The 14,237-nt window shown below is 44.4% G+C and overlaps 1 protein-coding gene across 1 annotated transcript in view; it reads right to left on the bottom strand.

The window, feature by feature from the left end:
• Positions 1-2,792: 2,792 nt before the first annotated feature.
• Positions 2,793-14,237, bottom strand: part of PECR (peroxisomal trans-2-enoyl-CoA reductase) — a 29,467-nt gene continuing 18,022 nt past the window's right edge. Inside the window, exons 3-8 of the mRNA XM_065413497.1 lie at positions 11,814-11,979; positions 10,596-10,677; positions 7,546-7,642; positions 4,388-4,498; positions 3,719-3,830; positions 2,793-3,584 (exon numbers count right to left, since the gene is read on the bottom strand). Coding sequence (XP_065269569.1) covers positions 3,496-3,584; positions 3,719-3,830; positions 4,388-4,498; positions 7,546-7,642; positions 10,596-10,677; positions 11,814-11,979 — 657 coding nt within the window. The 3' untranslated portion in view covers positions 2,793-3,495. The remainder of the gene's footprint in view (positions 3,585-3,718; positions 3,831-4,387; positions 4,499-7,545; positions 7,643-10,595; positions 10,678-11,813; positions 11,980-14,237) is intronic.

Below are 14,237 nucleotides of genomic sequence, written 5' to 3'. Positions count from 1 at the left end.
ATTAACATTTGGATGAATCTTGGGTAAAATAATGTCATTGTCTATATGTCTCTTTGACATTTGTAATAGACTGCCTAATGGATAAATTGCCCTACGTTAATTTGTGTAACTAATTACTGGTGGTGTTTAGAAAGCAAACGATTACATCAAAAGCCTATTGTTTAACCAGGACTGTGTGGTCAAGTAGGATGCTAGAACACCGTATAAAAAGATCCTTGGGTCCTGATCCTGTTCATCTCAGGTCTGCTTAAGCTTCATCGGGGGAAGTTTGAGTCACAAGACTGGGGTCTCAGTTATGCTGGTACCGCCCTGAATGTGATATTTGGACATTGGACTATAAACTATGAACTATTTCTGAAAGAACTCTTTGCAACTACAAAGCTCACCATCAGTGCTATGAATCTGCACCTCAATGAATTGAACTCATGTCTGTATGTATATTGATCTTTTAACCATACTCTCTCTTTCTCTTGTTTTTTAATAAATTTTAGTTTAGTTAGTAAGAATTGGCTGTAGCGTGTATTTGGGTAAGATCTGAAACATTCATTAACCTGGGAGGTAATGTGTCCGATCCTTTGGGATTGGTAGAACCTTTTCTTTTATATGATGAAATAAGATTTTCAGAAATCATTATATTTGACTTAGGTACCTCAATGGAGGCCTGAGGATGGATCACTTTAAGGGAACTGTGTTGTTTGGACTTCCAAGTAACTAGTAAGGTAACAAAGAAGCTGTTTGATGCTGGCTTGGTGAATCTAAGTACTGGAATATCCACCAGCTTTATGGGGTTTGTCTGCCCCACTCTTTGCAGTTCATCTTAATTGAGTGACCATAGTTAGCCCCCACTAGGACCCTGGTCACATTTATAATTAATTTATTCTATTGTATGGAACTCAACATACAGAAATCATTCACATTCTGCAATGGTCTTCAACAGCACTTTAAACTTCTAAGGAGAGTGAGACACACTGGTGCCAACTGGAAAGAATTTACTGTTCTGTAACAGCAAGTCTTAGCAGGCCTGACAAACTCACTACACCCAACACACGGCTTTCATAGTATTTATCCATAAAGAATATAATGGAAGGTATAATGGGGTCATCACCTGCCTCTTGCAAGTGCCCTCTTCCCTGGCTGATAGTGCCTGCAATCACAGTTCTTTTGAGCAGGTCTTAAGCAACTCAGCACTCTGAGATGCATTCACTGTCCCCCCCCTTTCCGGGGTATACAGTCTTGGGCTTTTTTCCCGGCCCTGGTATGGGGCCGTAGCTCTAAGGCTTCTTCCCAGAGGCCCTGCCTCCTTCAACAACCTAACCAACGCCCATCTCAGTACCCACAGCAGTCCTCCTTGCGCTCAATCTGAAACCAGACCAGCTGGGCCCATCTCAGTGCCTTTGCCTGGTCAGGCCAGGTTCTGGGCTCAGTCCGCCTGCACTGACCTGCCCACGATCCTGCTGCTCATCCATCCAGCTAGGCACCCAGTCCTCTCTCTTCAAGCTCCAGGCAGGAACTGAATTCTCTGCTCTGCTGCTTGCCTTTTATATGGCCCTTCGGGCACGATTGCTTGCTCCAGCAGCCCCTCTGACTGGTTGCTTCTGTGCAGCCATTCTAGGCTGCCTGGAGGACTTCTCTGCTATTCTATTCTGGGGTGACAGAGGGGGGGGTGACACATGGCTGTGAGGCCTCCAGCAGGGGGCCTCTGGACCTAGTCCACCCCATCACAGAAGGTGTCTAATAAAGCCTTATGTCATACTGATCCTTATAATCACTGCATGATGTACGTACGGATGACATTTAAGGAGTTGTGTATATGTAATAAAAGTATGTTTTTAAGTCTGTCACCGACCAAAGAGAAAACAGTTTTCCTTCAGACAGGGGTTAGGCGGTCTATTCACCTGTCTATCTCAGTTCACACAAAAATGAAGCATTGTAAACTAACACAACAGGGGCTCAATTTACATATGAAGTCAACAGGGGGGTGGGAAGACACTGTTGACTAAGTCTCAGGGGTTGTCCTGTTTGTGGGAGGCAAAAAAAGAACTTTGAAGATTAACAAAATATCTCCTGGCATTTTATTTATTGTCATCCAGTGAGGAAACTCACTGGGGGGAGAGGGGGAGGAAGAGGTGCTTCATGAATGCTTGGATCCTGGTTTGTCTGAAACTAGCTAGCTCCGTAAAAGCCTGAACCTTTGGCGCAAAATCTACTTTATTATATAGGAAAGGTAACCATTGATAAGTGTAGATCCAGATTTGCATTTTATGACGGTTTTATAGGTAACCATTTCTGTTTTCATTATCCTTCCCCACTAGCTCTTAAATCTTAATCTTTGACAGTGAATTTATTATTGTTTTCATTCAAAATATATCTCCGTGCTATGCTGTTCTATAGGAGTTGATCCTCAGTTGAATCAAACAAGCTAATGTATACACTGTCCCCTTGGGGATAGCGACCCTGGTAATTTCTGTGAGTTGTCCACTGACAGGGGCTGGATACTACAGGAAATGCTTTGGGCTCAGATGCACCTATTGTTAACCTGCAAGGCAAAGTAAGGGCTGGCACAGCCCAGAGGAGATTGTTTGGGTAGCTAACAGACTGGTGTCAGAGAACTGGCACCCAGTTAAGCACCCGCACTAGAGGCAGAGGGATGACAAGGCGACTCTCAGTCCTGGCTCCCTGAGAAAGTGTCACAGAAAGTACATACACCAAAAGATGTGAAGCATAAATCAATAGTATTAACCAGTGCTGCTCTGTGAGGTGGTTTTGTTGAATTAGATTTACAGCCAGCACACTCAATGTCACCAACTTGGTATGTTTTATTGATTTTGAAAGATACAGAAGTATTGACTGTATTATCATGCGGTGATCATCACAGATAGCTTCATTCCCAGTGCAGTTCAGCTGTGTGTGCACTTTAATTAGCCGTTCTAATTATTCTTGGGCAGCCCAGGCTATGAGCTGAGTACCCAGACTGACGCAGCCCAGAATGCTAGTTCTGTGCAGAAACTAACATTCCCCAGAGAGTCAAACTCCATTCTTTCCAAAGTCATCCAGGATAAGGGCTTCAGCTGACATTTCCCACTCATTACAGGCTATGGATGTTTCTCTTTCAATCACTTCGATATTGCCTACGCTAATATCCTGCCTAAGATGGAGAGTGCCTGCCTCTCCTGGCTTTTTATTCACTAGATTTAGAGCAAGATTTTGGCCACATCTACTGGGGATTCTTCATTGCTTCTTTCATGTGGAAGCTGTTGAATGCTGATGTAATGACGAATTGATCGTTCCCAAACCTTCTGAGGCAGGGGGAATTTTCAGAGGAGAATATTCACTATATAAGGATTTTATGGGCTAGCTTACAAATATATGAAGATCAAGGCACTCCGGTGTGTTTGCATCACGAGCAGGAAACCCAAATTTACTTAGAATTACAAAACAAAGGTAAGTGTTAGATTGTCAGCATTTCCATTGGGGATGGGGTAGAGTCTCATGTCTTCACAGCTTTGATGTAGTCTTGCCAGAAAGCATCTTTCTGAGTGCCTTGGAATTGTCTCCTTCTGGTGCTGAAGGCCACCTGTTATGATCTGGGAGAAGTGATACCAAAAACAATCAGTTCATTTGCAAAACTAGCCCTCTATTCTTATATCCTCCCACACCCAATCACCCCCCTTCCCAAGTTTCATCACTGGAAGACACTATCCCATCAACTCATTTTTACCTGGTATTTCCCAAGTGGAGGAATATAAGCTTTGACCAGCATCCACCTTCACAGTTTCCCCAGTTATAAAGGACGCAGCATGAGAGAGCAGGAAACACACTGTAGGCGAGACCTAACAATGAAGAATTATGCCATTTACTCACTCAGATTTCTGGGGATTTGTGTCTGTTACAAAGTATGTAATGGCTGATTTAGGTGTGAGACACCTACTGAGGCATACTCATTTTGTGCAGATACCTGGGGATATGGGTCATCAGCCACTTTAAACCAAGTTCCCAACAACAGCCATGGCTATCACTACAGTAATATGGTTTAATACAACAAAATGTTTAAGTTGAGCAGCAGACTGTCACTCTCTACCTTCCATACCGAGGCCAGAAAAAGATTTAAAGAGGCTTCATTATTTTGTCAAAGAAAAGAGTGTTCTGACTGATCAGCATTTGACTGGAAGATGGCTTAATCCCTTATGCTTTTACTTTCTGACGTTACTGTTCAATACTTTCAATTCTTTTCTCATTTAGTCAGTTTCCTTTGTAACTAAGTTGAGAACTTATTTTACCAGGAACAAGTACTTACAAATTAATCTGTTATTGTCCTCCATATACTATAATGGTGTCAGGACAGAGCTACAGGAGGTAGAATCAGTGAACATGTTCTGAAATGCATTACCTCCTCAGGAATTCCCAGTCTCTTGGCCGGAATCTTTTGGATGTAGTTTTTAAACATCTCTTCACCAAGTTCGTTATAGTTTGCAACAGCGGTTTCTGAAAATATTACTCCCTATATTGAAAACAAAAAGCACAGTGAGATCCAAGTATTGTTGCATAAATTGAAACTCTGAAAAGTTTAAAACCTTGACACATTTTTACATCTAAATAGCACTTGGCTGTGAGTTTGTTAAACTGGGCTTGGACAGAATAAGAAGACACTTTAGTTATAATGCAGGTAGCTACTAGCATCTTCATTATTATAACAGTGTCATTCAAGTCATTAGTTATGGTTATGCTGGTCTTTCCATTCAAAATCCTAGTTTTCCTGAATTTGTAATTAATTCCTCAATCTCAGCTCAACAGCTCCAAACGTTGGGTATAAAAATCTGAACCCAAAAGATTCTTTTTGGAATTACAAATATTTAAAATTTGCTTTCATTGGAGGAGAGCAAAATAATTCAAATAGGACAGCCAAAGGTTCCTTCTTCTCTTACAGACCCCTACACTGGCTATGTGTGTTCTGGTACCACCCAGAGTCCCAGCCAGATTCAGGGCCCCATGTTTTAGGTTCTGTATGGATGTAGAGAAAGAGACTGTCCCTGCCCTGAAGACTTTCCACTCTAGATTAAGAAGGTTGTAGCAGATAGAAGGGATGGGGGAGGGAAGATGAAAGTAACAGCAACTGGAAGACACTCATAGACTTTAAGGTCAGAAGGGACCATTATGATCATCTAGTCTGACCTCCCGCATGATGCAGACCACAAAAGCTGACCCACCCACTCCTGGAATAATTCTCTCCCTTGACTCAGCTGTTGAAGTCCCCAAATCATGATTTAAAGACTTCAAGTCGCAGAGAATCCTCCAGCAAGCGACCCCTGCCCCATGCTGCGGAGGAAGGCGAAAAACCTCCAGGGCCTCTGCCAATCTACCCTGGAGGAAAATTCCTTCCCGACCCCAAATATGGCGATCAGCTGAACCCCGAGCATGCGGGCAAGATTCTCCAGCCAGACCCTCCGGAAAAAAGTTCTCTGTAGTAACTTTTAATATCCCATCATTGACCATTGTTACTAATTACCAGCGATGGCACGGTCATATGACCAGCTATGTGCATAATCTGCATGGGTCAAGACTGTTGGTTTTGTAAACCGGAGAAATGTTCTGAATTCCAGCCAAAATTTTCCATGTCATTAATCCATAGGGTGGCTATTAAGGTGATAGGAGTCTTAGAGGAATGTGGACCACAGCTTTGTTGGAATTAGGGGAATAGTGTTTAAATGCACAAGCAAGTTATTTCCTTTAGAAACACACTTTGCTTCCCCCATACATGTTTCCTTGGTGCCCCTGCCCAGATCCTACAGTGAAACGTTCTTGGGGGTTACCGCAAAAGTGGTGCGCCCATACAGGATAGTTGTGCATATCTGTGTGTCTCCTGATTACAATATGGATTTTCATAATTGACAGTAATGAAACCATTACAGGCTAGCCAGTAAATAACTGTCCTCTAATGTTAATACATAATTTGATATATCTGACAATTATAGTAGTGTGCACTGGGTACATGACGTATTAAAATGCAAGCACAGCGTGAATTAAAAAAAAATATATGTTTGCTTATCCGAGATGCTGCTTGGCATATGCAATAATGTATAACTGATGTGATTAAATGGATAATTATTAAGTCTTTTCAAAAAGCCAGACACGCATTAGGTCTTATTACACACAAGCCATGTTAATGTATTTCTCCAAGACTTAATAAACCTAAGAAACTAGGCAAAAATCTCAACATTTAAGTCATTCAATAGTTCCCATTGCAAATATATGGTCAATTAAGCTTCACAAGAGCCAGAATGCAGCCTTTACCCAAATGCAGAGACCTCTGAGGAAGCTGGAGTTTCTCTACCTGAATGGAGCTGCACTGTGTGCATCCAATTAAACAGCCCATCCCAATACCAACAATACTGCTTGTTTCTGATAGGAAGCTTAACTGAACACACGCCATCCCATACAGGCAGAAGAATGGTCCCCTTGCTGGCCTTTTCCCAACTCTGACTTCTGTCAAGAGAACGCAATATGGATTTTGAATGGGAAAGTAGCGGGGAAAATTCTGCTCCTCCCACATATCTCTCAACAAAAAAAATAAATCAAATCTACAGAAACAGACTGTGGTTTAGGATGCAACTTACAACAACTAGAACTGAAGCAATATCAAAATTCAAAGCTAAGGCTGCCATGTCTCTTAATTCACAGCAGCATGCATTAGGAATAGGTAGTTAGTCTTTCCATAACATAATTTCAACCAGTTACTCAATACATAATTAGTTCCCCAGTGATCTGGCAAGCATGTTTTAGTTAAGCCTGTACATTGGATTCCTGTCTACGTGTGTTTCATTGATATGAATCATGAGTAACCACCACACACTCTTATATAGTGAATTCTTTTGCTCTCTCCAAACATCCATTTTTGCCCCCAAATAATTTCCTCATATGTAAAATGGGGTTATGGCAAAAGAGATTAAGAACCTGTTTGACATCCTAGTGGGAGAGATTCTGTGTCAGAGCTGGGGACAGAAGCCATTTCTCAACTCCCAGTCCCTACACCATCATTACATAACTGTCCTTTCTATATAGCACACCTCCTGAATCACACACCCTCCATTTCAGAGTAGCAGCTGTGTTAGTCTGTATCCGCAAAAATAACAGGAGTACTTGTGGCACCTTAGAGACCCTCCATTGAAATTCTGAGCATTGTGTATGTTTTCATAATGTGCTTTTGAAAGACATTTCTCCCCCACTCCCCAAGTATCTTTCCCCTAAAGAAGAAAAGTAGGGGAAGTGCTAATGTAAACACAGAAGTAGAAGTGATTTTACTGACCCCATGTTCCTAACAGACAGACCATCCAGTCAGTGCAAACAGACTCAGAGGGCCCTGAAGATGTTAAGAACTCTTTAGAGTGGTGGTGCTAAATGAAATTGAGAGTTCGAAGCAGACATGGGGATTTAGCCACACAACGTCCATAAATTCTGCATTTCTACCCCCCACCCCAGTTGGCTTTGAAAAGTCTTAAACCTGGGACTATACCATTGATAAGCTTGATCATATTGTGTGTTGTTACTTACAGGGGCTACAGAGTTGATTCTCACTCCACTGTGGGCCCACTCTATGGCTAAACTCTTGGTTAGGTTATCCACTGCAGCTCTTGCTGCTCCAGTATGTCTATCACAGAGTAAGAAAGGAAAGAATCAATTTCAACAGCTAACACTGCGTTCTCTCTCACCACCCCATTGAAGAACGTAAGAAAAATGTAAGTAACATAAAACAGTAACCACAGAGTTTATGGCTGGGCCTGTCAGAGCTGCATCTTCCAGCTTACTAAGCAAACTCCAACAAGCTTGTTCTCCTAAGGAACAGCAAAGAGCCAAGAGGAAGCTTTGCTGAAAGACTACAGGTCACAAGATGGGTGTGTGAGATAATACTATGAGGGAACCCCAGTGAACAAAACAATTACACAGCTGGACAGGTAAATCAAGTGCAACCGAAACCCAGAAGTTAATTTGCCAATAGTCATGTGAATGTATAGAAGCACAAAACATGATTAATAAGCCAGACAGTGCCCCGATAAAACCTCTTTCCATCTTAGTTTTACAGTAAATGAGATGGGGCTCAGGCTCTCCAGCTCTGGGTTTATTTCCCAAATGTGGTATTGGTATATTCTCCGTGAGAGCTCACACATCGGTCAATTCCAGAGCAGAGGACTTCAAACTGAAGTGCCTGCCCCACCTTGTGGATCTCCAAGTTATCTTTACGCTGACTAGAACCAGCCAGATTCCAGCTCTTAGACAGTACGTGAAAAAATACAAACCAAAGTATAGCAAGTGCGTTATGTTGGTTTGTCTCTGACAAGAGGCTCCACCAGTGCAGTCTCTGCTGGAGTTGCGTTATGGTTGGGAGCTACCTATGAGCTCTGTGTGTGTGACTTCTACCTACTGTTCGTGCTCCCCTCTGCAGAGCCTTGGCACCTGTTGCTGCCAACAAGAGTAGGAAAACTGCTGAAAGTAGATACACACGATCTCCTGCTCAAGAGAGAAGGCACAACAGTGAACATACGAAGGAGTCAGCCTGTACCGATCAACCTTACTCTGGTATTCCCACTCAGGATGAGGGGCAGTAAAATTCTTGGTCCTGTCTACTCCACAGCTTTCAGCAAATAAAACCCTGATGCTATACGGGATAAAGTCACTCCAAAACAGAGATCCACATGGTGGGGATTGGGGAAGGCTGAGTGAGGCTACCTGCGGGACAAGGTCAGAACATGCTAGGGACACTCTGTGAGGGGGTGTACCAACCCTGCACTGGGCCACCGGGACAGGACCAGTCACTGTGGGCCCAGGATGCCACACCCCCTCGCCCTTGCTGCGCATGCTCCAGGTGGAAGGGACAGCTAAAAGGAGGCAGCCCAGGTCAGTCAGGGCTGGCTGAAGAGGAAGAAGAATGTGTGCTGCAGGCTCCCGCAGAGGCACCAGCAACTCCCCAAGCAGTGGGAACCGTGGACCCGGACTACGCTACGGACGACCAGCCAACCACAGAGACTGCCTGGGACGCTGAGCCGCTGCCAGCCGAGGAGATTCCTGAGATGAGCCTTGCAGTAGGAAATGACCCAGGGAATGTATTAGAAGCCGATGCGCCAACCTTTAACCGGGAATTTCCCAGCTTCATAGGGCCCTGGGTCGGAACCCGGTGGAGTGGGGTGGGCCCTGGTTCCTCTCTTCCTCTCCCCCACTCTGCACTTGCCACTAGGTGTGGCTACTGGGGGCTAAAGCCATGGGTTGACTGTTTGCTCAGCCCTGCTCAAGGGCTACAGACTGACTGTTTGCTCTGTCCCGCTCTGCCCAGAGTGTCAGAGCCCCTTGACTGTTATTGCCTGCCCCAGCCAGGAGGCTTAGGGGCCTAGACTATTTGCTTTGCTCTGCCCTGCCCAGGGGTTGCAGACTATTTGCTTTGCTCTGCCCTGCCAAGAGGATTAGAGCCCCCCAACTGCTATTGCTTGCCCCAGCTAGGAGGCTTGGGAGGCACAGACTGTTTGCTGGGCCCGGCCAGGGCCCCGAGGCCCCCTGATCGAAACTGCCTGATCCAACAGGGAGTCCCCACGATTGTGTGGCGGGGTGTACCAACCCCACACTGGGCCTACGGGGGCAGGGCCCCCTGTGACACACTCCTTCCCAACCAACAACCCCCCCCATGACCCAAGCTCATGCTACAACTAGAGAACAGATAAACCAATAAATCCACAGTAGAAGAGGACAGCAACACTCTCTGCAGAGTAGGACCAGTGCAGAAGTTGCGTACACAGAACTCACAGGCAGCTCTCACCCACATCACAACTTTAACAGAGGCTTCACTTATAGGCTACATCTAAACTGTGCCGCAGTGCAGACTATGGGGGTGTGAACTGCAGAGCGCACCAAATGCTAACTGCCCCAGGTGGATGTTGTTGGTGTGAACTAACAGGTACAGCAGCACCCTGTTTATTCAATCTAATAGGGGCTGGGGCCAGACCGGATAATCAAAAATTCAGATAATCTGGAAAATGGGAAAGTGCGAGGCTGCAGCGCCATCTAGTGGCCATAGGAGAGATGGCCCACTTCTGGATGCATGTGCTGGCTGTTCAGTTAATACGGAGAGCTGGATAATGGATCGTCAGATAAATGGGGTTCTACTGTACCTAGTCCCAGTAACGCAGTCCTCTTTCAAACAACACTACTAATTCGTGCCAGCAGCATCCACATAGGGTAGTTAGCATGCAGCCCTTCCTAGCGTGCTCTGCAATTCACACCCGTGCAGCCCACACTGTGCCACAGTGCAGACAAGCCCCTGGTTTTATATAGTCCAGCTGGTGTGGAACACAGATTCAATCTATTGCTGCAGCTGCTTCTAAACTCATGATAGATCCCTGCACATACAGCAAATACATACAGAAAGACGTGTGGAAATAGTGTGTCAAGGCAGAGCCATAACCACTCTTCCAAGTCCCTGTTGCTGTAATTTTTAGTGCATGAATATTTTCTGTAAGAATAGCCCCTGTTCAAAAAGGAGGCCCTGCTGGGGTTGCTCAGCTGAAAGTGGTTAATACTGCTAGGTCAAAAAGGATAGGGAAGGTAAATAATCTTACGACATGCCAGGAAACCCCTTCCACATGTCAGCTACAATGTTGACAATGGCTCCTCCGTGCTCCCGCATCCAAGCATTGTACACTGTATGAGGGGAGGAAAATAACCTACTCAACATCTGCCTCTTTTCAAATGATTTTTCCTAATGATTAGAGCACACAAGTGGGAGTCAAGGCTCCTGGGTCTAATCCCAGCTCTGCCACAGACTTCCCGTGAGGCTTTGCACAAATCACCTTGCGTCCCTAAACCACAGTCCCCACATCTTGAAAATGGGAACAACAGGTATGCGATGTCAAGAGCAATTCATTAGTGTTTGCAAAGAGCTGTGAGAGTTTCTGGTGGAAGGATTAGGATCTTGATTCCCACTAAACTACTTCGCATTCATAACTTGCACTTCTCTATCCAAGGCTCACAGTGCGCAAACTTTACATTTAGCCTCACATCCCTGCTGTGAAAGAAGTATTACTTCTATTTTACAGACAGGGAAATCAGGCGTTAGAGAGGTTAAGTGACTTGCCTAAGGCCACATAAGTCTGTGGCAATACCGGAAATAGACTTTTTGACTCCCAGGCCTGGCTTTAGCCACAAGACCATCCTTCCACTCTTTTCATAACAGACATAAAATATAGACCCCGCCCCCCGTATATACTCGTTCATTAGCCCATTCATTTATGAGCCGACCCCCCAAGATGGTTAGGTAAAAATAGCAAGAACTGTATGACCCTTTCATAAGCCGACCCTATATTTCAGGGGTTGGCAAACTTTGGCTCCTGGCCGTCAGGGTAAGCCTCTGGCGGGTCAGGACATTTTGTTTACCTGGAGCATCTGCAGGCATGGAGCCCCTCAGCTCCCTGTGGCCGCAGGAAGTCCCGCAGCTCCCATTGGCTGGGAACAGCAAACCGTGGCCACAGGGAGCTGAGGGGCTCCATGCTTGCACACACTCCAGGTAAACAAAACAACAATGTATTAGATATTCAATTAAATGATTCCACAGAGTTTAAAAATTATCAAATTTTGGTGTAGACCCGTTTATAAGCCGACCCCCGCTCTCTGATGCGTCACTTTTTGGCTTATGAACGAGTATATACGGTATATTTAGTTTAGGATGAGATTAATGGAAACAGACATCCAAGGTGATGCAACCGTGTGCGGGGGGTGGGGGGGGGACAACAGGCAGCCTTTTGAACCTACTGGTATTTCTTGCCACATCCAGTCCTCACCTGCCTTGCAGCAGTAGAAGGTCCCACTCAGATTAGTTTCAATGACAGCATTCCAGCCCTTTGAACTGATGGCTTCAGCAGGACTGGGGAACTGGCCCCCTCCATTGTTCACCAGGAAATCGATCCTGCCATGCAGATCCAGTGTGGATTTCACCAAAGCTTCCACCTAATAAAAGCAATTAAAAACACTCTCTCTAAGAGGTCCCTGGGTTAGTCTATCTATCCCATTTTAGCAGCGTGTGCTCCCCATCTACAAAAAGAATGCGCCAATGCACTGACCGGCCTTCCACAAGTTCTTCTAGGCAACAACCTTGCAACTATACTCAGGTGGTGAGAGCTCAACTTGACAGCTTGAGTTAACGAAGGACTGGGCTGTCAGTATTTGGATGGGAGATCTCCCAAGAATAACCCAGGTGCTGGAAGTGTCAGTATTGAAATAAAGGGGAAGCTGTGCAGTTGGAGGTTATGTTTTTTTGATAAAAATGTAAAAATGAGGCATTCAAAGTTACTAAAATTCCTATGGCACTTTTCCTGAGGTTGGGTCCTGGCCAAATTCCACATAAGGTAGTTACTGATGCCTTCCAGTACTTAAATTCACGGCCATTCTGAATGGATACAATATTTTTAATTCACTTTCTGTTCTAGAAGCAGCCATATTGTGTTGCTGATTATAATGGCTACTATATCACAACCTCAGAAAGTGCTGCACTTCAGTAGCTGAGGAAGTAATCTTCATACACACACGTAGCTTCATTGTCTAAAGGACCTTGCTGCTTGCTAAGGGCAGTAATACATCAATCAGCTTTCTCAAGTGAAACAGGAGGCTATATTGACTACATCCACCACAGACGATCTTCCTGTGTCACGTTGCCTGGTATGGGACACAGCTAAGAATACCAATCTCAGGTCAGACTGCCAAAATACAGGGCGAGTACCCCAGACTGGTGGTATATTCCATAAGATTTCACCAAACCAGTAACAAATGAGCACTTTCAAAATACTATACAAGTTATCATGAAGCCCACAGACAGCCCCCTGCAGGCACGCTAGCCCCTCATGCACCACTCAGACAAACCAGACTTCTGTGATAAATGATTATTAAACCCATAAATCACATATATTAGGTTCTTCCAGCTCCAGAGAGCTAGCCACTTACCCCAGGTCAAAATATACTTCAAGATTTCACCCAAAAACCATGCTGGTAACCAATCCTTTAGTAAACTAAAACTAAAGGTTTATAAATATATAAAAGAAATGACAAGAGTTGTTAAAAGGTTAAAATGAATCATATCCATTACAGTTGATTTCAGAGTTTGTGTATCAGGATCATAGTAGTGATGCTAAATCTGCTAACTTGCAATTAAATTGCAACATCAGAGAGGAAGGAGTGGGAAAAGAATCTAAACAACCCTAGCGTTCTCTTTAACAACTGCCAAAGGCATATTTGACTAAACAAATATGTTCCTATCGCCTATAGCGGAGGCGTGGGGAAATAATAAGAGTACTCCAACAATACTTGTATTCAATTACTGTAAGAGGGTTTTAGAACAGACCATCTATTGCAATTTGCTACCATATTCTGGAAGAAACCCTCACAGTTCCCGGTTGAAGAGAGGTGATCTAAACATGTCAGAGAGCCAGGAATTCTTAGATTTAATCCTACCTGATACTGACCTTCTCAGAATCTTGGGATAATCACTTAACCTTTCTGCCTCAGTTTCCTTACCTAGTTCGCAGTAAGTGGAGGTCTGTTAGTTAGCGTGTAACATAATGTAAGACGAACTAATAGTGTGCTCATGGGACGGCTGTGCCCATTCAATTGCATGATTTTGTACACGACAGGTGTTTGGTGCGTACTAAGCGCATGGCAGCCTGGTCCTTTGTTTCATTGCTGACCCATGTGCACTCTGGGACTTCTCTCACTGTGCATTGTCAGATGCATAGCAAAAGCCAGGCAGAAGGCAGTGAAATTCTGGGACATGGGTTTAAATTTTAAAAAAATCCCACGATTCTGCTTTCTCCTTCCCATGTTTCCTCTGTTTCTGGGTGGACTAGTGCCATTTTTGAATTGCTGTTGGCAGCGTGGACCCAACAATGCTCTGCGCTATACTGGCAACTGCGAATACACCAAAGTTGGTGACAAACATTTGTGTATTTTTCTATTAAAAAAGAAGGAATTGGAGACCATTTGAACAGCTGCCCATCAAATTAACCCTTGGATCAATTATTGTGCTCAATGTTTTCCTATAACTCATTTTCCCTGTTCTGCCTTAGCTGTCATAACAAGGTTCTGAGGAATGTTTATCCCCAGCCAAGCAGAAGATGTAGAGAGTTAATCTAGCATCTGTGGTTACACAAAACAGACAAAAGAAGGGGTAATGGGAATGTCCTGCTGACCAGGCAGATTCAAGATCAGTGCAATCC

This window comes from Emys orbicularis, chromosome 11 (genome assembly GCF_028017835.1).
Source record: "Emys orbicularis isolate rEmyOrb1 chromosome 11, rEmyOrb1.hap1, whole genome shotgun sequence".
Classification (NCBI taxonomy): domain Eukaryota; kingdom Metazoa; phylum Chordata; order Testudines; family Emydidae; genus Emys; species Emys orbicularis.
Note: the sequence above shows the minus strand (reverse complement) of the source record. Positions and strands in the feature narration are given on the sequence as shown.